A 25,921-nucleotide genomic window follows, 5' to 3' on the forward strand; every position below is an offset into this window, starting at 1 on the left:
CCTTCGGCATTCTATGATTCTATGATTTATTTTTTTCAGACCAAGCTATACGACAGAGCACAATCCACTTATCAGTTCCAGTATTTTCAGTGAAGAATCCAACAAATTAGGTTCAATACCTGCCTTCAGTTCAGTAAGATTCATGGCTGCTTATACTCCATACACGCTTCATTCAATTTCTGAAACTAGACAGACTGCAAGGGCTTTTCTACCTCAAGCATCAAGGCATACTGTGTTATCAGAAATCATTTACTTTTGGTATTAAGAGTGCCTAGTTTKCATTAAGAAAGAGAGAAATGCAAAGTGGTACACACAGATGAATTTACACATTTCCTTTAAAATCGAGTGTGCTGATAAATCAGTTTTATTGCTCTTCATCCATAAAAAAAAAAATTCACTACCTCTTCATATCCCAGRGTAGGACAGGAGCCCTCTAGAGAGGAATTTTACTGTACCTACTTACTGAAACACTTTAGTCTAGCTCTATTAAAAATGCAGCATTTTATGTTTTGAGATCCAGAAAGGCTGTGCAAAAATAAGTATAATTTTAAAGCAGTAGAACCCATAGCTAAAAATAAGCAACAATCTCTTAAATTGCCTTTTTTTGTGACTCTCAACCCTTTTTTTCTGGCTGTTATGGCAATGTTATTTTTCTCATTTTATGCAAAAATGCTCGAAAATCTTATGTAGAAGTTAGTTACTTGTAGGTGCTGTAAAGCATGATGTCACTTACTAGAGCAAAAACTGCAAATCCCCTTGGTGYAGTAGTTTCAGTTTTAAAAAGGAAGCAATAACAAGACAGTATTGAAAAGGCCTAGTAATAATAAAAACATAAGAAGTCTTACCAGTTGGAAAATTCTCTGCTTGACTCTTAAGTGTTCTTGAACTGACATCTGTACATTTTTCATTTTGAGAATATCCTAACAAATAAAAGGAAYGGCTAAGCACATAAATTTTACAAAATAATCATACTTTCAAAGAGCTTGTGGATCTGGAGAATTGCTAAAGAACATATCTAGTTAGATCTGTCTTCCTGCTTGCTTTACAGTTCAATAAGAAAGTACCAAAAGTATCTGAAGATCATTTCCCTCCTACTGAGGAGGAAGCTAGATATTCATTTCACTATTTTTACATGCTATTTCAAGAATTAGTGGAAATCAGAAGTCCCATCTAAGACCAAGCAAGAATTGACTTTGGTATTTTCCTTCTCTCTTCCCACCTATACTAGAAGTTGGCCTGTGCTGAATCTTCAGTGGATTAAGCTGTCCCTGATTTCAGTGATAACAATGCCTCCAGCCAATTTATGAGATACAGTACCTCGATTATTTATATTTATAACAAATTTAATACCTGGAGAGAGCAGGTGCCATTGTGAAAATAACAGCAACAAATATATAAAAAGTATAAAAGACATTTTCTCCTGCAAGCCTGCTTTTAGAAAAACAGATAGAATTAGTATAAAGGCATAATGTCAGTCTYCCTTTGAGCACATCTTTTGAAGCTATATGAAAAAGTAGAGGCAAGCAAACAGATTACAATACATAAACACAGGATTTTCCTACTGGTTATGAAAATAAGCAGTAACTAGTAAAGGGATTGTCTGTAAGGTCAATTGGCAAACAACATCAGCACTAGAAATTTAAATTCCCAAACATGGCACTTGGGCTTTGGCTCAAACCAAAATGAAGTCTGTCTGTAAAAGAGCTGAGGTCTAGGCTAACAGAGTTTAACAAGCATTAAGTACACCTTCTGGTGCAGGTTTTGTTCTAGTTCTTAGTTCTAGTTCTGCTTTTCCTGTTTAGTCAGAAATAGAAACAGATAGGGTAGTTGTCAAAAACTATGACAGCATGTCATCACTTTGATCATCACTCAACAATTGAAAGACAGAATTAGCAAATATTTGATAGACAAATTTACCATTACTAACATTTCTATAGAACCAAAGGTGGACTTTGCCTGAAAGGTTTTCATTGAGACATTATTATTCAACAGGTAATATCTTGTTTGAAAGCTGCTCCTTAATACTGCGTGGGATACTTGAATCTAGTATTTTTAGATATCAGTAGAGTTGCTTGTAAACAGAAAAACATGTTCTAAGCCATATGACATTCTCTTTCATTATGATGGCTTTAAGTATTTTCACATTCAGAAAGCTCTCATGCCTACTATTAAATTAATTTATTCACTGATTTTTAGAAAACAGCTACTTAACTCCTTCTGGAACTCTACTGTTATACCCAAAAATATTTCTGCATTTTGTCAGTGATGTGTTTTTTTCTTTTTTCCTTCCCCCTCTTCCTTCAAATGTAGTAGGTTTTCAATTGTCCAAAATCAAAGATAGCATTACATCTTCATATAAAAGGAATCAGGATTTTACTAAAATGGAAACATGCATTCCAATTCACTAATTCATCTTTTTATTATCTATATATGATATATAATTTTTTAACATGAATATAGAACATTTAATATGCCAATCCACACAGCACATCCATGGCAGAAACCCATCTGTTCTGCTGCATTTAATGGTTGTACAAGTATTTCAGACAGAAGCTCAAATGAAAAGCATGTGACAGCTCTGCTTGAACACAGCAAATGTTTAAAAATRCAGCAGTTTAAATAAAGAAAAATAAATACTAGAGTGACCAATACCAGAGGAGATAATGATGGGTCTTACCCATTCGTTCTTGAAAAGGCTTCTTCTCATCTTCATTACTGACATTTATGACAGCATTGGCCTCCTCACATTTCCATTCAGATGTCCAGCTTCCCTGCTCTACATTTTTCCTTTCCAAATTACCATCTTGCTTTCCCTCTGGACTAGGAGGGATTCCCTCCTCCATAACTGCATGAAACCTGAGCACAGAGGCACTGGCTTCCGCTCCTGCTGCCCTCTCCATAACTTGTGATTCCTCACAGCAACTCATTTAACAGTATCAAAAACCTGAGGAAAAAAATTACAACATATTAAAAAAATCTCAGTGTATGTGACCATGTTCAAGAGCTGTCCCTCTCCTGCAAGGGTAATTTTTAATTGTCAAACATAAAAGCATTCTTGAGTAAGCCACCAAGACAGAGGACACATTTCTATAAAGTACCACAGGACGGAAGAGAGAGCAAAGAAGGATATCACAGATAAAGTAATCATTGACATCAGAAAATATAACTTCTGTTTTTAAGTTCAATGCGTAGTTGAAGTGGAATCAGTTAAACAAAACTTCAAGGAATAAAAGTAGTGCTTGAAAACACAGTAGGTGGCTAGAAAAGAAAAAGATACAGATACCAAAGACAGAGATGGTGGTGGCAGGAAGGCATCACTGAATGCAGGAATGAAAGCAAAGCAGGGAATGGCTCCATGATAAATACCAAGTCACAGATGTGGACACTGGAACAGATAAGAAGTGAAGGAAATGCCTTCCTGCCATTTGTCATTGCTGCAYTTGAATTTTAATCCTGGACAAGACACTTCTTGACACCTTTGCATTCCTCCCTGAGGAACAGTAAAGAGGGGAAAAATCAATTTTAAAACATCATCAGGAAGAGTTCTGAAATAAGCCCAAGCTTCTCATATACGCCCTTAAAAATCCCAATTACCAATTTCAAAGTGTTGTTTTAAACATTTAGACATTCTGCTGATTTCTTAGGCACAACCTACTTAAGTTTCAGGTTGAGACACATGGAGCCAGACCATCCTGCAGAACATCTGCAGGATTCATATAGTCAGCACATGCCATGCTGGTATTTAGAGCCATGACTTGCACAGGCTCTCACGTGCCACTATAACTGATAATATAAAGACAAAGGTTCAATTTTACTTTAGTCCTGTCACTTAACACACATTCTTCCTAATATCCCCTTCTAACCTGTCTGGATTATTTTTTCTTTCTTTTCTATATGTAATAGAGTATCCTACCATAGGATACAGGCCTGCCACAAGCTAAACTTCATGTTGCAGGGGATATACTTTGCCATGTGTATAGCTGATGCTTCTTAAATAGTGACCCACTGCAATAGCTATTAAGGTTTTCAAAGTTGWACCATGATTATATGTAATACATTATGCTTTTCACTCATATACTTTATTTTTATATGTATTTGGTATTGATATAGAAATACTGAGATATGAAGAATAATTAAAATCCAGATGCAATTCAGTCTCATTGAGTCAAAAATTTTTAGATCAGAATTACTAATTTGAAAAGTGAAATTCAGCATTCAGTGTCAGTGTTTTCATCATTTCTACCCACGAACAGAAATATCTTCAACAAGATTTAAGAAAAAAGCATCTAGCATATGTGGGACTAGAATTTCAGGAATTCAAAGGATGAGCTGAAGAGATACTGATTAACTTTTTAACCATTTGTCTGTCCCCTGCTCGAGTGCCCACATGTTKTAAAGGTCACATGTATAAACAAGACCATGAGTGACCCTCTTTAGCAGGGTGCTGCAAAGGCATAGAGCAAGTGGGAGATTGGAGTATATCAGGATGGATGTGACCTGCTTAAGACTGAGCCATTATCTTAGATCCTAAACCAAAGAAGAACTCAACATGGGAGAAAATGAAGAGCAGTATGTTCCAATCACATTTTTCTCCTGTTTTTTCCAACAGAGTGAAAATTAAGATCTCAAACACATTTGACAGCCATGCTCCCCTCTGCAATCTCCTTTTCGATCCTTAATGTTTACCTTGTCTATCAATTGCAAACCCCACTCAGCAGCTGGGGAACACAATAGGGAAACAGGACACTTCTACTGGAAGCTAAACACAACAATTCTGTTATCATGCTTTTTCCTCTGGTGCTACTTCCTTTTCAGTGAATGCCTCTCTTTTTAAACAGAGCTAAAAAGAACATAGCTTGACATTTTCCATTTCCTTGACTATGTAGATTTAGTGTTTCTCTGCCATTTAGGAGTTTAAAAGGAGACAAAAACATTATCTGAACACTGTTTTTAATCTCCTGACAGTTTATTCCCATGAAAAATTGTTGGAAAAAAAAAACAAGTAACAACTGCAGAACAGGTTTGTTGTTTGTTCTGTCTTGGAAAATATTTCATAATGATGAAAAAGGGCCCAGGATTTTTAAAACATAGGTTATATTTTAACTAGTTGATTATAAAAGTGCACACAATAACCACATTTCTGTCTTGGTCATTTTCCCATGAAGATGCTCAGGAGAACTTGGTAACATGTAGCTTCAAGTTACCTGTGGCAGCTATAGCTGTTCTAGTTTTTACAGACATGGAAATTGAGACAAGGTGCTTGCAGCATGCAAGAATTCTATAAAGCACTGAGAAGACAACTGGAGAGTTCACCACTGCATGAATTCAGAGCGCTGAACTTAATCCCTCTTTATTCTACCCCAGGGGTAGAATACATGCTTGGAAATACCTRGGTGACACAACATTATCCCTAACATTCTTCCTCTGCTCATCAATCCCTGTCTTTAAGGGCACACTTAAGAGGAGCATCAAGTACTGCTTCCCTCTTCATTTTACCTGAGTCTCATGTTGACAAGATGCACATCTAAATTTAAAGTCTCTGGACTCTTCTAATCACTGTCCCTCTGCCCAGCAGCTGTGGTAGCCCCCCAAGTTCTTATCTTTGTCTGATGCAGCTYGACAGGTTCCTTCAGATTCTCAAACCAGGTGGAATAACTAGTGAAATCTATCACATCATCACCATAAAGCCTTGCAAACAGCAACATTGTCATCAAAAGCACATTTGCCTGCGCACACCCCTAGGTCCTGTGCTCTGCTTTGTCTTCTGCATGCCCTGCTGACCTTACTTGAGATATCCCAACTCACTCTTGCACCAGTACTGCCAGAAGGGCCAGATAAAAAGATAATCTAAGTCATTTTTCCATACTGATACTAGAGCAGTGGTATTACTGTTCTATTGACCCAGTTTCACTCAGCTCACGTTTCTTTTGCGTGTTATCTCTTAAGCTCCAGACATCTTACAAATAAGACTTAACTTCATGCTCTGATTGTAAATCACAGCCAGGCCTTGTTGTATATGGAATTCCATCACAAACATAAATTCAAGAAAATCCATAGCAAATGCAACACTTAAAACAATGCACTCCCTCCCTCCCCCCACAGTGCTGTTATGCCTTACAGAGAAAGGTAAAGCAAATCTGAGCTCAAGTTGCATGGACTTAGGAATCYGAGTGCCCTCTGGAAACAGAAGGAATAGACAGACTGTATTAGTGAAGGGATTTTAGGCTAGTTCGTGATTTTAGTTAACCATGTTGTAGTTCATTTTTAGTCCAAAACTACAAAAAAAATAGAAAACATTAAGTTTGAAAGATGCAGTAGATTTCTGTAGAAGTTTTGACCTTCTCATGATTCACTTTCTTCACAGCAGCACTGAAATGCATTACTTTTCACCTACAGTCACCAGCTGTACACTCAGCTTGGAATATTACAGTAAGTCCAAATTTGATGCCAAAATTTGGGACTCAGATCTACAATTTGGCAACTGATGAAAAATATTCATGTAATGGCTACTTCTGAAAAAAATCACATCCCTGTTAGAAAACTGGAAGTGACATCTACAAATCTCAACACCTCATTCTGAGTGCTGGATCTGACAGAGTTTGGCCTATGGCAGGCAAATACAGAAGGGAGAATCGCTTCTCTTTCTAAATAGCAGCTCAGCTGACAACATTGCCTAGAGCAGAGAACACAGCCACATTTGGTGAGCACATTCATGGGTCACGCTTACAAGTATTTTTCAATTATTTCAGTATCAGCACAAAGTTTTCAGTGCTATTGCAGCCAGTTAAAGATGTAATTTCAGTGCTAACAAACTGACAATAAACCTACGGTCAAATGCTAGACCACAGGCACCTAAAATGCATTAACAGACGAACATGCAGATACAGAGCATTGGTTTTTCCCTACCTTTTTGGAGAGATTTGTTTTAACATGCCAGTAAACAGAGCGATCTGTGCCGTCCTGAGCTCTGCTCGGAGCTGACTCCAATACAGCTCTTCCTGTTTGACCTTCTTATCTTTCCTGTTGATTGCACAGCCCAGCTTGAATGCAGTAAGAGCAAAAAGTTGTCTATTAACTGATGTTGTTAATTCACAAACTTTAAAAAAAATCATGGGTAAAGTTCATTATGCAAAGCAGAAATGCATCAAATGTGCTGGAAGGTTGATTCAAATGTGTTCTGGCTTTTCAGAGCAATAACTCATTTTGGCATTTTGCATTAGCAGCTAAAAGGCTCTGTGGGACAGATCCAGATCATTGTGCTAAGCAAGCATGGTTCACAAATAACATGTTTGTTGAAGGAATTGAAACTYCTTCAGAGTACCAGGCTTTGATTCCTCTTTGCTTTTGATCACAGATTTAACCTTTTGCTATCATCCCAGCTAYAGTTATCTTCATAAGGAATTATTTGGGGAGGAATTCGCTTTGATACATTTGGTTTTAAACTGCAGATGAGCATAGAGTTTTACAGATCCTTCACACACTGCAAATGCTCAATATCAGTTGTGGCATTAAGCAAATTTGATTTGGAATAAACATAGCGCATATTTTCCCCCATTATAAAAACTTCATCGTGGTTCCAAATGCCAGACCACTAAAGAGTCACACAAAGGTAAAGGGGTGACGGAAACTGAAAAGAAACAATYCTTCCCCAAATCTGTTTGTTTTTCCTTTTTCTCCACGCTGAGATGAGGATGACTATTTTCACCTTCTCTCCTTACATGAGATACTCCAAGTTTTGTATACAGTTAGTCTAGTCAGAGTTAGAAGACACTTCTTATAGTTAAGCACTGAATACCCCAAATGCTGCAGCTGTGGGTTGCCCATTGTAGCAGGCCCCATGCAAGTATAGAACAAATGACCATATCTCCACAAACATCTGGTACATCTGGTACCTCAGTTGCCTCTAACCAGCCAAATCCCAACACTGGGATGACTGGCTGCATACGTGGTGATGTGCACACAATGAGATGGTATCCAGAGACACTTATCATGGTTGGACAGAGGCAGGGGCTTGGTGGTGCCTACRGAACATGGCTGTGAAGCTGCCCTCCCTCCTGCCCCAGGGCTGCATCGAGCAGCCACAGGCCTTGGTGCCCATGAGATGCCATCAAGGCCTTGGTTGTGTCTCTGCCTAACTTCTTCCCTAAACACATAGGTGAAGTTTCTTCTCAGCATAAACTAATGATTAATTACAAATCACACTCTCGCTTATCCTACATTATCCAGCCACCCAGTGTTAACATGAATTATAAACACTATTTCACACAGATTGGCCAATCTGTTCTTGCAGGATGCTTGGGAGCGCTCCATCCTTCATGAACTTACGAGCTGGAAGGTGTTCAAGGGACTGCAGAAGGCTGCCTAAGGCAATCCTCACACAGGGGTTTCTCCTCCCATTGCTCTGTGCTTGATACTGCGCTACAGTGTGGTACACAAACCATGCTGCTTCAGCCTCGCTCACTTCGTATAGTCGCAACGCCCACGGCATGAAATGATTGCACTGTTTTACAAACTGACTGATGTTCAAAGGAGCCTACATTTGGTTAGACCATGTATTTTACTTGTATTTTTGTATTTCTGGGAACAATATATTATAACCTCAGTTCTCCACTGTAATACCTGTTATTTCTTCCTTTATGTGGAATCCAGAAACTTAGGTTTTTTTAAAAAAAACAAGTCTAAACCTTTTTTTCCCCTCTCTAATGAATGACAGATTTCATATCATCTGTGTTTCTGTGGTCCAATTGCTGCAGAATCTCTATACATCAGTCACTGAGCAGTGTCCCCGAGATATTTCATAAAACAAATAATCTTTAAGGAAAAAAATAAGACAAAAAGGCAACTTGCTTAAGGAAACAAGCAACAAAAATCAAAAACTGAACTACAGTTCCTTAACCCCCTTTTAGTATCTGTTTCTTCACCTCGCCTTTTAAGAACAGTGCCAATCCACATTACAGAAGTATAATTTGGTAACCATATGAAAGCTGTGAACACCTGCCCTCAGGAAACAACTCCTGAGACCAAATTGTAGCCAACAGGGAAACCACAAAGGTAGCACAGAAGGGTTTCCCTACTAGTAATTTTATCTTTTATATTTGAAGCACTAGGAGCTTGCTATTGTGGGAATTGTGGCACTTCTTGTTTTCCTTATGCTGAAGCCCAGCTTTGAGAACATTTCTTGTTTACCTATTAAAATTGCATGAAGAGATGATGCCTCCATTCATGTTTGGCTGTCCCCGATTTTCAGGATTATTCAAACAATTTGCCAGGAGGCTGACAAGGACATTGCTCATAGAAACAGGACATTTCCTCTAATTGTTTCTCTGGCACTGCTTTTCACCATCCTGTTTGTCTGCCCTTCTGCAGCTGCACGTTTGTCTGACAGCTTTTGCCTACAGCAGCCGCTATTTGGAAAAACAACACATTTTAATATTAAGGCTAAATTTTAACTTTTAGCTATTTTTCCATTATAGCTGAAGATATACCTACGATTGAAAATCTTATTCTGASACTAGAACATCTGTCTTTAACATTCAAGGACATCTGCTGAAATGGAACTCCTTTGGAGCCCCTATTTGTTGATAAATAAAAGCAAATACCAGAGTTAGGCACTTATTTCTGAATTCTTCTCTGATGTATTTCATCTCAAGCCCACTAAACATTAACATTTTTTTCCCCTATGGTGAATCCTGTAATAAAGCAGTCCTCTCCTACTTAGTGAGTTACTCAAATTAGCAGTCTCCATTAAGTGTAACTGTTGTCCGAAGCCACACAAGACACTGCTTCCTCAAATTAGTCTCTATAGGTCCCTATTTCATCCAGTGGCTGATGTGTACACGTATAAAATGCAGTATAATACAGTCTGAACTACAAATTTAACAGGGTGGAAGAAAAAAATCAATTCAACACCTAGATAGGAAATCTATACATTTTGAAGTATGAACTTTACAGTAGCAACCATTTTCTCAGCAGAATTAACCTAACTGCATTGACTTTAAGAGGACTACCAAGATACATCAATATTAGTTGTGTTAACTTGTTCGCACTAGGATTACATAACACTTAGATAAGATCAGGTATGGCAGTATGTGTTTGCTCTGTGGAGCTACTGAAAAACTTAAGAGTGGTCTCTCCTGGAATCCAGTCATCTTTTCTTCTTCCTGGTTGAAAGCCAGATAGCTTTACCTTCCCCAGTCTTAAAAAGAGGGACACCCCAGCTCCACCATCTGCTTTACAGAGTAAAAACAGGCAAAGAAAAACATACTTCCAYCCATCAGTAAGGAAATGCTGTCGCCTTGTAGTCTGCAGGAAAATGCTGAGTCAAAGCATCCAGCTGTTACGTTACTTAAACTCTATTCTTAGCTATTTATCTCACTCACTAAATAATAACTGTGTTTACTTCCACTTCTCAGCTGCTAATAATGGACATTACTGTGCCTGTTACTCAGCAGCACAAGTCACAACAGGGCCTACACCTGAAAAGCTTCCTTCTAAGCTTAACAGCCACTGAGAGGCAGTGGCTCGCTGAGAGCACTTTTGGCTACAGACCAAGAAGTCACTAAGTTCAAACCGATGGAAAGATAGGAGCTCACATTCAAGTCTAGGCAGCCAACAAGGTCCATGCAGGATTCCCAGTTTTGTTCTAGCTGGGCAGCAGTTCTTACATTCCATGTGGTAAGAGAGGATAAACCTTTTAGAACAGCTTCATCAGCTAGAAAAAGAATTGATAATTAACTCTTACTAATTAGAAGATTAGKCATTTCTTACCTTGGTCCTCTAGATCACCAAAAATGTCTTCCATGCCACATCATGGGTAACAGCCTTCCCTAACTGGGCACAACTCTGGGCTCAGACACGTTCCAAAAAAGCTCTTGCTTTTGGATAAGTGAAAACCAAAAGCACCCAGGCAGTTTGCATTTAGAGAGTCCAGTTTAGAGACTTAACTTTAGCTGAGTTTCTTTTGCTTTTAACTCTGAAAGCTATCTGGTGAAGCAAAAATCTTTATTGCTTGCCTTAGGTACCATAAGTAAGAAAATACCTGCTAAAACACCTCCCTAAAATAGTTGATAAAGCCCTAAGAAATTAGCACCATATTTTAACATGAAAACCACAACATTAAATTATTTTATAAACATTAAGAAAAGAAAAATTATCTAAATTTAACTTGATTAAGCCTTAAACCCTCAGAGAACACAAATTAAAAGTCCTATAATCACTTACTATTCTTAACAGCCTAAAACAGCATTTTATAGCATTGTGGGTGATTCACAAGGAAATGGGTGCTTCCTTCTATGGAATAATCAGGTGATTTGATTTTGTTGGCTAAAAGATTGCTTTACCAGCTGCTTGAAGTTGCCAGGTAGAAATAATAAGAGTTTTATCAAGAAAACACTTAAAATCCTCAGCTCTGGTTTGTACCAGTACTTTTATTGGTAATTCTGAAGGTTTTGTTATCTGTTTGGTGGTTTGGTTAGTACTAGGAACTAGCATGAGGGAATTTTATTGATGGGAATATATAGAGAGAGTATAGGTATATCCCATGTTATGTGGGAATATTGAGGAATTATGGTTTTACTCAGGTGTCTCGTGAAGGAAAGATACTTTGCTATGGATTCAGGGGAAAGAAGGGTTGAATTTTGTCTCTGCTGGTGATCTGTGGAACAATATGCTAAAGGATAGTCCTGGAGGACCCAAAACAATGGACCCCGATAATGCACCCTCAATGAGAAGCTAGGAAGAAAAACTGACTTTGTAATGAAAAAAATGTGTGACTTTTATTTGCTCTAATCTAGTATTCTTATAGTTTGTGTTTAACATGTCTACTGATCTGAACAGTATAGAAAATACTATAATGGTGATWTTTGACTTTAGCAAATAAAAATCAATATCTGCATCTAGGTAAAACTAGCAGAGGAAAGTGGTAGGGATTTCTTGAAAATACACCTGTCCTCTAGTTGCTCCCTGAAGAAGAGCTCACGCATGCAAAAATGAGTCTCTTTTTTCTTTTTTTTTTTTTAAGAAATACAAATTTCTTAATTTATCCTTCCTGCTAAAATTTTAAGTGAGGTAGTTGTTATATTTATATGTTATAATTTTCACTCCTAGGATAGCCTAGGAATTTGATGTCATACTGCAGCAACACCTACAACTAGCTCTTATAGCCCAATGCTATCAGTGTTACTCAAAAAGCTTTACATGAGAAGTATGTAAATGCATGCCCATCCTTTACAGAAGGATGGGGATGATGGAAGATAAGAACATGCCTAAATACTTCCAGGAGGATATCAACAGTGTGAGCACTGGCAACCATAGCCTGTGCTTTTTCTCATAATRTTACCTGAGAGCAAATTTTGAGCACACTAAGGAAGGAAAAAAAATCCACTGAGGGTCATGTTTGGGGAATTTTTGTGCTTGTATAAGGTAGAGCTGTGCGAAAGGATGGCGTTAGGATTAGGGCTGCTTCTTGAGTTCAGCCAGCTCAGAGCAGGTAGAAATCAAACTTCTACAGCTGCCTATCTCCATACGTGTTTGAAGATGATGGTAATCAGTGTTTGGAGCAAAAATGARTGACATTTCCATTCTTCCTTATTTTCTAGTTGCTTTCTGAGCATACATTATCCACAAACCTCATCCCAAACTTTCACTTTTAGGTAAGCTTGGCCTAACCATTACATATGGACTGATACCTTCAGCTTTCATCATTAAGGTCTGGAAAGCAATTCTGAGAGTATGAGACGGCTTCGAAGCAGCTCTGGACATCCACAGGAGCATTCACCACAGCTGTGTTTTCCTAAGGACTGGTATCTTCAAGCCCAGGTATATTCCCCAGTAGAACTTGGTGAAAGCTTTCATGCATATTGCAAGGCAAAGTCTTAACTTACAGATGTTACTATCTGAGAATTTTATCACCCAGGAAGAGTCTATATTCTGTGAGCATAATATAGTATTTTTTTACATGAGGATAGTGCTGGAAATGCAGTGCAAGATAAGCAATAGCAAGCCAGCATCCATAAGCTTGTCTTGGAAAACATAGAGTTAAATAGACTCAAGACAAATTGATTGAAATACCTACTGGAAATGAGAATCTCYAGGCTCATATAAAGGATAATTTTCCGCACAGCCAAACTGGCAGAGGGTGATAATAGGCTTCATAAGTATTAGCTTCTGTGCATCAGTAATATAGCTCTTGCTTGTGTACTACAGAAGCACTAAGTTGCAACTATTTTGATATTTACAGTCATGAACATTCATTTTGCTGGCTGGATAGACTGTGTACCTTTGTATTGAAATCACTGCAAGCTTCCTCTGCTCCTCTCAAATTCAAATTGATTTTTCCCAATTTTTTTTTGCATGTGTAGAGATGTTTCTATTATTAATTTTACTGGCCTCTCCTCAAACTAGTCATTGCATCCATATATATGCACATTTCATTAGTGTGACCTGTGTCCTTTTTGTTCTAGTTTATAAACTATGCATTGGTGCTAGACTGCAGCAGTCTCTGATATTAAAATTTAGTCGTTCCGGCCAAATTTCCAAAAGCTGCCTGCTGACATGACGGAACAATCCTTGATTGTCCCCTTCTAACAGAGATTTCTTTCATCCCCTGCCATCGTTCCCTTTGATGTTATTTCGTTCTTTCAGATGCCTTGGAGTTTTATTTGACTTACTGATTGTAATGCATGTGGATTTGTAACTGATGTTAGTGAGTTACAACTATCATGTAGTTCTGCCCACAGCATGAGAGATTTACATGAAAGTTGYTACAGACATCTCAATATTGCAATCAGACCTCTCCACGTTATGCTTTGTTATTATTTCATTTCAGCTGCTTCRCCCTAATTCATTATTTATACATATGTGTACTCCTGGCTTAATGAATAGTTGACAATTTATTTTCCTACCCAGAGACTCATTTTTAAGATCCTAGTCTGTTATTCTTCAGCCGCAGATTTTGCTTGTATTTCATTTATTACCAATGCCCCAAAACAGCATTTGTCAAACAGGAGTGTGCTAGAGAGGTAGCTATGGTCTCAGGCACAAACAGGTTGAAAACACTGGATTAGATTTAAAATTATGTTAATTCAGGTCGTTACCAGCTGTAACAGAGACAAATCTTCCATGTAGTCAGGACCTGAATTCTTGAGACATACGACTCAAAGAGTAGCAACATAAATATTTGCAACATTCCTATTTTATAGGAGGTTTCCTCACACCAAAGAAAATCAGTAAAAAGCAAAAGAGGGGTCATAAAAGTATGTCATGCCAGGTCGCTAGTCTTCTGTGACACAAAACGATTGCTATTTTTGAAGTAATAGGAAAAGGACAAATTTCTGGAAATTTATGGAACGCATTTGAAGGATATTTTGTCAATTAAAATATAAATACTTTATTATAGAATTGAAAAATTGCTTTTCACCTTTCAGGGGCATAATAGTTGTCAAAGGAGGGCAACCTGGAGGGAATATGAGTGTAGTAATTAAAGTACAAAAATAATAATAAAAAAGCAGTTTCTTAGCTTAAACTCAGTTCCATCTAATTTAAATACTGAGTGGCCTCTTAGTCACAGGCTCAACTAGCATCACCCAAAGCATGCTTCAAAGTCTACTATTTGCAAAGAGGATTAAAAAAGCAAATTGCAGTTTTTCTGGCAGCCGGATCTCAGCGGTGTGAGTGCAGAACAAGGGCGAGAGGGCTGCTGCTGCTGCGCAGGTGCCTTCATTTTGCTCCAGCATTTCAGCTCACGGGATACGTAGCATGGATATTCCCGTGTCTACCATGCCTTAACGGGGTTCTGTGAGGTCCCCTCCAACTCACCTGGCAGGTGTCACCAAAACTGAGCATCTCAGAAAAGTTTTTGCAGGAATATGGGTGGCAGAAGGCTGCAGAATGGAAAACAGGTAATACAAAAACTTAGTGACACACAGTGTTAACCACTCAGTGAAGGAACTCCAGGATAAAGGGCAGACAAGTGACAGATAGCTGGGTACTACTGTAGTTACAAGTCATCAGCATTGGGGAATAACTAAACAGGAGGCAAGGATGGAATCTAATAGAGGTGTGTAAATTCATGAGTGACATGGAAAAACTGCATAAGGAATATTTTGTATATTGTCTCTTCTACCACAAGAATGAGCAGGCATCAAACAAAGGTAGCAAATGGCAGATTTGGAAGAGAAGTGAGTGGTTCTTCTCATCACAAGGCGAAATTCCTTGCCACGGGATACCATAGTTGCTTGAGGTTTATGCAGTTTCAAAGATCAACTGGACAAAATAASAGGAAAACAAATCCCTGGCAGACTTTCCAATACCAACTAAACACATGTGGCTTGGGAAGGGYAGAAGCCCTCGGAGAAGGGGGCCTCGCTGGGCAGCCCCAACAGAAAACCTCTGCAGGCACCTGCAAGCGGCCGCTCCATGTTTTTCCGTGTCCAGTGAGGATCCCAAGAGCCTCCCAACCGAGACTCATATCCTTGAACCACCATGGGCAGCACCATGTTCWTGGACCTGCCTCTGGTCGTGGTGGTTCACATGTAACCAGCACTAGAGCTGTTGGTGCTTGAGTCGCAGCACGAGCGTGGGGAAGATGGGTGGGTTTGATGACTGCAGAGGGTGTGATGAGCTGGACTGTTTCCTTTGCTTTTAAGATAAACGGTTTATTTTAGGAAACTATTGAAGGAACAGAGTGGAATAAGCACTTGGGTATCATTGCAGAGCCCSGGTCTTCTCTACTCTTCAGCTGCCTGTCCTGTAACATCAAAGCCTGAATGTAGGCTGGGCTCAGCACCAAAGGACCTGGTGAAGCAACGCGACTGTATAGCAATATCGAGCTCCTGCTGAACATCTTACAGTGACTGCTTTTATTTTCTTTAAATGCTTTTCTTTAAATGTCCCTTTCACAGCAACACTAGCTGCCTTTTGATGCAGTTATACTTATCCTATATTTAAAATACGGGATAAGCTGGTCAGACACCTGCCATGTGCGTGTCCCCAAGTGTGACAGCCTGCGAGGGCTCCTGTGCTCCTGCACGCGCTCCCTCTCCTCACTTAACCACCCGCCTGCGGCAGCCGCGGCCGGCGCTSCGCACACGCGGAAATCCCGGCTCCTCGCCCTGCTGCGGAGCACGTTGGAGCCGCTGCGCGCCCGTGTGCGCCCTGATCCCTGCTTTGTGTGATCCTCGGGAATGGCAGAGAGGGAAGGCGGGAGGATGCGGAGCCGCCGGCGCTTCCCGCGGACGCACCTGCCCGCGGAGGCTGCTGCGCGGGGCGGAACGGCGGGAGCTGCGGGAGCTGCGCGGGGCGGAGGCCGCTGCGCGGGGCGGAGGCTGCAGCGCGGGGCGGAACGGCGGGAGCTGCGGGAGCCGCGCGGGGCGGAGGCTGCAGCGCGGGGCGGAACGGCGGGAGCTGCGCGGGGCGGAGGCCGCTGCGCGGGGCGGAGCGGGGCCGGTGCCGCACGCGGGGTCGCGGTGACGGCGGCGGCGCTGGCGCCTCGCGCTGCGCCATGAGCACCGGCACAGGTAGGCGGGCGACAGGGACACGGACGGGGCAGAGGAGACCCCCGCATTTCTGACCGCTCGGATGTATCTCTGTGTTTATACATATAGATATGTATAATGTATCTATTTACATGCGCATATGTATCTGTGTGTGCGCGCACGGGGGGAGGCTCTGCGCGGTGCCGCAGCCTGGCGCTGCCGAGAGGGCGACCCTCGTGCGGGGCTCTGCGGCACCCCCGTGCAGGGGGTGGGGGGACAGTGCAGGGTGCCCCTTTTCCTTCTCCCCCCGCCGGATCCTGCCATGGTGACCCCGACTTTGAGCCCTGCTCGGCGGGAGGGCTGTGGGGACCCTGCGCTCTGCTGTGCTGGGTGGCAYTGCGGCTTGGGGTGGCTCTTAGGGGCGCAAATCTTGCAGCCTCCAAGGCAAACGCAGGCTTGTGCGTTTGGTGGRGTGGAAGGGGGGAGCTCGGATGCAGGCGGCGCCGTTTCTCGCTGCGGTCCCCGCGGGCGCTCGGCGCAGCGCGTGCCGCGGGCGACGCGGAGCCACTGCGGCTACGGGCGCGGGTCCCCGCGCGGCCCCGCCGGCCGTGGGAGCGGAGCGGAGCGGGAGCGGAGCGGCCCCCGCGCCGGGCACTGCCCAAACGCAGAGCCCATGTCCAGCAGCGGCCGGTGCGTGTGTGTGTAAGGGCAAAAAGTGATGGGGGCACCAGAGATCCGGCTTTTCTGAGAGCAGAGGGGATGGAGACGGTTAACTTGGACGTCTCCATCTGCAGTGGAGAGGATTGGGCCCGRGCGCGGGATCCTGTTCTTGGTTACCCGTCTGTAATTTTCTGCCGGAGGAACCCAGCCTTGTGGAGCACTTGGATTTGGTGGCGGTGGAAGCTGGGCTCGTGGAGAGAATATTGAATCCCATGGCTGGCTCTGCATGATATTTAAAAGGCAAATTAAATAGGCTTGTATGTTATAAACCCAGAGAAAAAGTTGGAGGATGAGAGAGGGTAGTGCAGATGAGACTTGATAGGGTTTTATCTCAGGAATTGCACCAAGGAGGGTGTAAATGACATGGTGAAAATGGAGAGAGAAAAATAACATCTTGGGGAAAAAAAAAAAAGAGAGAGAGAGAGGAGGGAAGAGCTTCCCGAGATACCTCAGTTCTTATTTTAAAGTAAAATTGGCAGCTTTGGGAGTGTTGCTTTAAGTATCGTTTTAGCTTTGGTATTTCCAGATTCGGTGTTTGTGTGTCTGTGTGAACCATATAAATTGACAGTCAACCTCCATTATACGTTAATGCAAGGAGGCCACACTTACCCTGTAAAGTCTGTTTACATCAGTAGGCAACAAAAAGTACAACAGCTTTGCTAGTACAATTAATTTAAGTGAATTTACAGCTCACAGATGATTTCCATCAAAATTACTGCAGGAAAGACCTTTCAAGTGTTACCGTAACCTKAAGATGCTTCCTGTTTGCAAACACAACAAGGGAGTTAAATCAGCTCAAGAGAAGGTTTGGGGAGAGGTTGATCTCTTTAGTTGTCCAGGAGAAATATTTTCCTTTGGTCTTCCTGTTGGTCTTCCAAAGGAGTGATGTGGTGTGGGTCTGTGCTTGTTATGCCCAAACCTTGCGAGCACGTGGCTCCTCAGGTGCTGATGCATCATGTCCTCAAGTGCTCCCACCCCAAGGGCCTTCATAGCCCTGTGATGCTCCTCTGCCTCTCTAACCATTACATTGGGTTTGCAATATTAAAGAGGATTGGTGGGTTTTATTTTCTGTGGTGTGTTTTATTTTGCAATGTATAGATAGAGATTTGAAATGCCCCAGTATGTGCTCTGAACATCACACTACGTTAATGAACTGCAAAGTTTTGATATAATTTTAAAACGAAGAACATCCTTGTGTGACACTGTAGACTACAGCTGAAATGTGTTATTTCATCATTAGATTATTCAACACAGATTTTTTTTTTTTAATTATCTGAATTTCTTATATTTCACATTGGGGTGGACCCTTGACCTCTTGGCTGAAACTATCTCTAAAAAAGCTCCTTCCATGTCCTCACCCCATGAGGTTTTGCATGTTGTGTATGTGCTTTTAGGCTTCCTAACTCATTTGTATTTTTCAACTTGAACCCATAGCAAGAAGAACAGAGTAGGTTAAAACTTTTAAGACTTAGAAAATTAGGTTCCCATCAGTTTTCAGAAATAGGGTAGCATGATGCCGATTATTTAAGTGCAAAAAAAGGAATCACAGAGCTAATTACATGCTAGATAAATTATTTTAGATTAGATTAAATTAGATATCATGACACAAATGGCTACTTAGTCCTCAAACTATTATATTAGAGGGAAAATTGGATTGCATGGATCAGAGGGCAGCTAATGGGGTGTCACAGCCCAAACGGAGCACAAAAATAGTGATGCTGGTTACAAAGGACCATTGGTCACTTTGGTTCCTGTTCTGCTTGCGAGGCACTGAATTCTTTATCAAAGCTCATGTGAAAATATGGCAATACTAATTCCGTCTGGAAATGCTACCATGGTTGGCTCAGGCTGCAGGACATTTTACAGTAAAATATACCCTTTTCCCCATACTTTCAGCCCTTTATTTTGAGCACAGGTAAAGGAGAGTATTCAGTTACTTGATGGAAGCAGCAAGAGGTCATCTTGTCTTGGAGGTCCCCTCAGCCTAGTTAAGTATGGACACGTGAAGATTATAGTGCAGAGTCATCCATGCTCTGTTCGTCAACAGAATTAGAATTACTTCATTTCATTGCCTTTTTAGCCACAGTACACTTTATCTGGAAAATTAAATAATGGCRCATATTTCATGCTGATGATTTCTTTCTATTGAAAGAAAATTGTATTAAATTGTATGGAATATATATTTTCTTCTTATAGATCCTGGCAGAATAGGAAGTCATATCTTGCATTTCTTTAAGGGTTTTGGATGAAGATTTTTCTTTCCAGCCATTTAGAAAAGGCTTTTAGCTCGATGTGTGACATCTGTGTAATGGCATCATGTTCTTAGTCTGTAAGAACAGAGCGTGTTGCATGAAGATGAACTAGGTCAGAAGAGATGGTCGGGTCATAGCTGCACCAGCTGCCAACTTCTGCTGTCAGAGCTTCCCGTGCTGCCCGAATACCCCCAGTTGAGCCTGTTCTCTAGCCTTTGGACAGGGAGCACCTTCTGCTCAAAATAAATGGGAGGTTTTCTGATCGAGGTCCATTTTTTGCCAATTGGCCCATTTGCAGCAGAAAACAGGAGCTGGTGTGAAATGCACACCTCGCTGCCATTGCGATACAGTGTTTAAGTTGTGCCTTTGGTTTTGCTTATTGGGACACCTGTGATTTATGTTCTTTGCACCCAAAATCGATTGAAATGCAGGTATTGTGGTAACATTGTCCTCTTTTACCATCTTCTATCCAAAGGGCCAGTCAATCCCCCTTCCTGCTATCCAGACCGCCAGATCCAGCCTATTAGCAGTGGAAACATGGCTTTCCTGGCTATTGCCAGCCTTAAGCTCCCAGCTGCACTCTTCCTGCCCTCCTCCCAGGAAAAAGGTCGTACCCTTAACTCCCCTTCACAACGTGGGGTTTCAAACCAAGCATTTGCAATAACGAACTCAGTGCATTTGTGTGAGGAAATGCAACGTGCAGCGTGGGGTTGCAACCAAGGGGAGCAGTGATACGAGGGGATACAAGGGGAGCAGTGATAACTAGGTGGGTGAGAGCAGGTGCAACCAGCCAAGCTGTTGCCTTCCTCATCCGCCTCTCCAGAAGAGCAGTGTGAGACGGAGGGCAGCGGACAGGCCCTAGGGATTCGTGGACCATTTCTTGGTTCTCTGTCTGCATCCTTAAATATACCCTTAGGGCAAATTTTTCTGAATTTAGATTATTCCCTGTGTCAGAATCTATTAGTGGTGTCTCAACGCCTTTAAGTGTTAYTGTCTGAAATGTTAGAATGTTTTTTCTTCACAGCTTATTAGTTGGTGTTATTGGCTAAAATAACACCAACTGAAATTGGCTCTGAAATTGAGATGGTGCATTGTTTTGCACAGAGCACTGTATTTATTTTGCCATTTTGGAAAGGGAATGTGAGATGAAAATAAACTCCGTTCAATGAATATTTCTGCCTGCTTCAGGATCCATTTTCCCGCTTTCTYCCTAAAAACAAAAATCTTCTACTGGCATTAGACAAATTGATCCATTCTAGCGATTTTCATGTTCTTTTAGCACAAGTTGCTTGATCTGCAGTGAAGGAAAGCAAATCCTAAATGCAATTATCCATGAAAATAAATATTCCTCAATAGTAAAGCATCAATAGTGACTTGTAATAAAAAGCTGCATTTTAAAAGCATTTTAATGTTCCTGTAGTAGGGAGTTTTTACKGTTTAAAAGCTGTTATTTTTAGAAGTAATATTGTTCTTGTTGAACTATCGCTCAACAAGAAACTGTAATTACTCCTCCTGGTAAATATGAGGAGCAAGCATGGCAGCTTAGTTATTATTGTATAGTCACTGCTGATAAACACAGTATCCATTTCTTTGAAAGTTTTCAAGTACCTCTTCTATAAYTTCGTTCTTAGCATGGATCAATCTCTGATGCTTCAGAAGAAGATAGAAAAGAGCTGCCCCATGTTCTTTCTCTTCCCTTTTATCAGGTTCAGTTGAGCTTCAGAAGCAATATTTTTTTTTTCTTGCCAGTACAGATTTAGGGAATGAAATAACCAAACATAGGTAATTGAGGTGTTTTTCAGAGCTTATCTGCTGTCCTCACAGGCAAGTGACTTGAGGACTCATTAGTAGCAATGAATATTAAAATTAATATATYGGGCAGTTTAGTATTTGATGTATAAATTCATATTGGGATTTTCTTTGCTAAGCAACATTGAATGAGCTAAATGACTAGACGCTGCTTTATGCCATGATTAGATCGAAGAGTCTGAGGTCAGTGACTGCGTCAGCTTTTGCTTAACTTATTTATACTTCTGTCAAGAAAGTTCCTTGGGGCAACATTTATAAATCCCAGTTGTTGCAAATATTGCAGTTTAAATTGATATGAATATTCTAGAAGTCACAAACAATATTCTTAGGTTTTCATCTGAGTTGTTTTTTGCTCATTTTGTTCAGTTAACAGATTTTCTTGTCAAGCATTTTTCCTGTTGATGTTCTCAGTGTTGCAGATTTAGCTCAGATCTGCAAGTCAGAGTTTTATTCCTTACCTCTACAGAACAGCAAACGTTTTTGATAGGGAAGTTTAGCTGAGAAATTCAGCTTCGTGCGGTCTCACGGAGTCCACTTTGCTCTTGTTTTTCTTTTGGCTTTGAAATGCCAGCAGTACTAAAGCAACCACTTGGTAACAATTGCACAGACACGGAGAGTTGGTTCTTGGTGTAATTGCATGGGGTGCAGAGAGCAAAGGCAGCCTCAGAAACCCTAGGCTGTACTGCTAGTAGTACTGCTGAAGACAGGAAGCCGCAATGGAGAAGGATTTGCAGCCAGATCACACCAACAGATCACAAGACAATCTGCAGCAGCTGCGGCTTCATATGTCTGTACTGCTGGTTGTAGCGAGTGTCTGGCAGTGACTCCAACACCTTACCCCTGTGACTTGCACATATGCTATCCATTCTGCTAGCTGCTAACCTGGCTAGACGTCAGGCGCAGAGTGCACGTTTACTTAGGAAGTGCCAAATTTAGGGTTTGTGCTTGTGGTCAGAGTTTCAGGCCGCTGTTCTTGGCTACTCACACTAAATAAAGCAGCATTGATCGGAAAATAGCATTATCTTTGCAAAGGTGATAGAACTGTGTCTGAGCACAGGTTCTGCACAACTAAGGGTGATAGGTTCAAGATGACTTAAAAAACTGTCTTTGACCAATGGTGAACATCCAGGTGCAAAGTTCCCACCTACTTGATCAAGATGAAGTCCAGCCTTCTAATCCTACAGAGGCTTTGGGAGTGAGTGCAGTGAAAAGGATGGGATCTACAGCACCTGTCATACAGGGGAGAGGTGGAGAGAGATGGACTTGTTCAAGCTGGAGGTGAGAAGGCAAAGAGGGAATCTAATTCCTGTCTTCAGCTGCCTGGTGGGTGGTTATATGGAAAGATGGAGGCAGACTTTTTTCAAAGATGGACAAAAAGGAAAAAAAAAAAAAAAAGATAATAGGCAACTGTGAAGCTGTAGCAAGGGAAATGCCAACTGCAAGTGAGGAACAGAAAGAATTACAGTGAGTGTCCGAACCGTTGAAGATGTTGCCCAGAGAGGATATGAAATCTCTGGCCTCAGTTGGTAAAGGTTTGTGCAACCTGACTTTGAAGTTGGCCCAGTGCTGTGCTGGTCCTCTGCATGCTCTGTAGCAAAGCTGAGCAGAGCTCCTGTGGAGGTGCAAGACATCCATGGGAAGATTGCTCTGTTGAACAGTTGCCCAAAAGATACAGACCCTCTCCCGTGGGGTGTATGTACACAGCTGCACAGCCCTTCCTAAACTACAGCTGTGGGAGATGAGCGCCGAACATCTGTCTTCTCCATCAGCCCCTGGGGTTTCAGAAACATCTGTCACCTGTCGGTGAAACCACCATGAACTGCAGCGTGTTTTGTAATTCTGGGGCCAGCTCGTTCATTTATGTGCCTAAACACTTCTAGAAATACACATTAACTTTTTGTTTTACTCTATGCCGTATTTATTTGCATTATTTAAGATCACAAGAATACCTGCCCCAGCCTAGATTAAAGGTCTCTCTCACCCAGTATGCTGTTTGCTGCAGCACTTGTGGTCCCTGAAGTGGGAACAAAGGAGAAGAGCAGTTAATGGCATCTTGGTAAAAAATGCACCCCCAGGCTGAATAAAAAGTAACATCTTGCCAAATTTTAGCTCTTTTTCAATAGCTGAGCCTAAATTTTATTGTATAATCAAGAATAGTAAGATATTAGTGTCAGCTCAGCATAATAATAAACTTCAGTATAGATCTGTCTCTTAGTAACAATGTGCTTAAAAATAATTCTACTACTGCAGATTTGATTTTGTCCGTATTGTTAATTGGAATTGCACTAAATCTGGAAGCTGTGTTCTCCTGAGGAGCCCAAATTCCCATAAACTTGAAGAGCAGAGTTAGATGTATTTTTAAGAAGTTCTACATTTCAGTGTCACTCACAGAGCCTTCAGTACACAGCAAGCCATGGAATGCTYTTCCTGCCTAGCCTGGCCTCTGGCTGTGGTTCTGCAAGATGTCACCTAGTGGTGGCTTTCCGGATGCCCAAGGTGTGCTGAAAGGCTGTGGACTGTAGCGAAGCAGGAATCGTCTGTGTGTCTCCTATGGAAGGAACAGCCTTCTTTTCAAGTATTACGTCCGTGTTGATGTTACTGGACTATGAAAAGCTGAGTTACTGAAGATCTGTTATAGGTAGCAGCTATTTGACGTTTGAGGCTGACAGTTATGTAAAAGATGTGGGAAACTGGATGCAAGCATCTCTGCAGTTGTAAGCACTAGGTGTGCAGAAAAAGAGCTTTAAGGATATTATTAGTGCCATAAAAATATTGAAAACTCTTCTATATGCAAATACTATAATTAATTGGATAACTCCTGCTTGTATTAAGTGTCCCTGTATTTCATCTGACTGCAGTTTACTTGGCTTGTAAGCCTTTAGGAGGAGATCCTCTCCTTAGCTTTGTGTACTGTCTAAACAGCAATACTATTTTTAGCCCCAAGCAGAAAGATAACATCATCACGTTAGGAAACTTGTGCTATATTTTGCAGAAATTCCTTCCTTTTTTGTGAGGATGTATCACTCTGGCATGTATTTTCCCTGAWGTCAGGGCTTCCTTTCTGTAGAATTCCGTGTTGCCAATGGAGGGAGTGTGTATTGTAGTAATTATAGTTAGGCTTTCTTTATTCATCAGTTGTATGCAGAGAACTTGCATGAGAAGTGAGCTGTTAATTCAGTTGTATGCATAGGGCAGCTGCAGACAGGTTTGTGGCTTGTATTTGATGTCTTTAGTCAAGAAGCTACCAAAAGAATCTGAAATACCAGAAATACCTGCAATACTGAATTAAATGTTGTGTCCATCAGGTCACCCTGACTCTGCAGGTGTAAGGCTCGGTACATTTTGGGTTACTCTTTACAATGGACATGATTGGCTGCCATTTGGCCACAGAATTGAGAAGGAAAACCAAACTCTTGATTTGTTTGTCATCTTTTGCTAAGTTTTGAAAAATAAAATCTGGTCCTTAATTTGCCCAAAGGCTTGAGCAGCAGGAGAGAAAGAGATGGAGGAATTCTGCTTGCAAAAAGCAATTGCAGCCAAGGTTCCTGCTGTAAACTGCATGCCCTGGACAGCCTAGATATTCCCCTCCTCCAGTTTTGTTGCGTTTTGGATCATATCCAGGAGGCGGTTTTGCTCCAGAAAGAAGTCCTGATTGCAACCARTGTCCCTAGGCAGAAGACAGGATTGCATATGTAAATTAGTGTAAAATAATAAAAAAAGAAGGGGGGGGATGTGCAAAACAGGGCAGTGTTTCTGTTTGTACGTGATCTGAGAAGGCCGCRTGTACCAGCACCCTCGCTGCAGCCGTGCAGCCCCACCAAGGAATCCGGGCAGCTCCGGGTGACGCTCGTCCCACCAGGCCCCTGCCAGCAGCTGCTCCTGTCACTTGGCAGTCGTTTAAAGCCCGTTTAAAGGTGATGTAGCCCATCAGGGAGATAACGCGGGGATTTCTCCTCTAGAGGCAAGGTTAAGTTAATACTCCCCCGATGAATGCCAAAGACCAGGGTGTTTGATGCATGCAGAGAAGCTCAAGAGCCCTCTGTGCTTCCCTGTCCTTCTCCGAGCTCCCTGCCTCCATTTCCCATCCAGGCAGGAAAGCAGGGATGGAGGCCAAGGAACTGGTTTGTGCAGCTCTGGGAACAGGAGGCAAAAAATCAAGCCAAATCAGCGCTAAGAGTGAAACGAAGCCAGGGCTGTGCTGAAGGGTGTCAGATGGCTTAAGGTTTTCTTAGTCCAACTGAAACTTTACAGAAATTGACCCTCTATCTTTCATCAGTCATCCTTGCATTAATGCAATAGGTAACTTGGAAAATGTTCTTAATCTGTTGCAGATGAGGCTGATGAGGGTTCTCAGCATGGTGTCCCCGGTGGCCTGAGTGCCTGGAAGTAGTTATTGGGGTGAGGATTGTTTTGATCCTGAGGGTTGTGCCGACTCAGACCTGCTTACTAGATAAATTTGATTAGATAGAGTGAAGCTGTTCCAAGCCACATCTAATACTTTGGTTCGAAATACATGACAGAACCGAGCCCAGTTTAAGAAAGCTCGGGTTAAAATGCACTGCTCTGCCCTGATGCCTTCTGAAGCAGTATGGAGCTTGTGTGTGGCTTGTGTGAATCCTGCTCAGGTCACCAGAGCCCAGCATTGGGAGGGGTCAATATTACGGGGAT

General features: G+C 41.5%; 2 protein-coding genes and 1 long non-coding RNA gene across 5 annotated transcripts in view; 2 read left to right on the forward strand and 1 right to left on the reverse strand.

The window, feature by feature from the left end:
* SH3TC1 (SH3 domain and tetratricopeptide repeats 1) overlaps nt 1-11,217 on the reverse strand; it is a 29,754-nt gene extending 18,537 nt beyond the window's left edge. For 2 of the 3 annotated variants that reach the window (XM_026034198.1, XM_026034196.1), the window contains exons 1-4: nt 10,768-11,217; nt 6,907-7,040; nt 2,678-2,944; nt 846-920 (exon numbers count right to left, since the gene is read on the reverse strand). In XM_026034198.1, coding sequence (XP_025889983.1) covers nt 846-920; nt 2,678-2,927 — 325 coding nt within the window. In that variant the 5' untranslated portion in view covers nt 2,928-2,944; nt 6,907-7,040; nt 10,768-11,217. The remainder of the gene's footprint in view (nt 1-845; nt 921-2,677; nt 2,945-6,906; nt 7,041-10,767) is intronic. The other variant, XM_026034197.1, reaches the window with a different exon arrangement.
* Nucleotides 11,218-11,383: 166 nt separating this feature from the next.
* LOC112943097 lies at nt 11,384-16,009 on the forward strand. Its single transcript, XR_003248526.1, has 3 exons — nt 11,384-11,432; nt 12,651-12,816; nt 15,663-16,009. It is a non-coding gene; the product is annotated as an uncharacterized LOC112943097 (long non-coding RNA).
* A 458-nt stretch (nt 16,010-16,467) lies between these two features.
* ABLIM2 (actin binding LIM protein family member 2) overlaps nt 16,468-25,921 on the forward strand; it is a 126,271-nt gene continuing 116,817 nt past the window's right edge. The window contains exon 1 of the mRNA XM_026034078.1: nt 16,468-16,514. Coding sequence (XP_025889863.1) covers nt 16,499-16,514 — 16 coding nt within the window. The 5' untranslated portion in view covers nt 16,468-16,498. The remainder of the gene's footprint in view (nt 16,515-25,921) is intronic.

This window comes from Nothoprocta perdicaria, unplaced genomic scaffold (assembly GCF_003342845.1).
Source record: "Nothoprocta perdicaria isolate Ctin4 unplaced genomic scaffold, notPer1 scaffold_14, whole genome shotgun sequence".
NCBI lineage: Eukaryota > Metazoa > Chordata > Aves > Tinamiformes > Tinamidae > Nothoprocta > Nothoprocta perdicaria.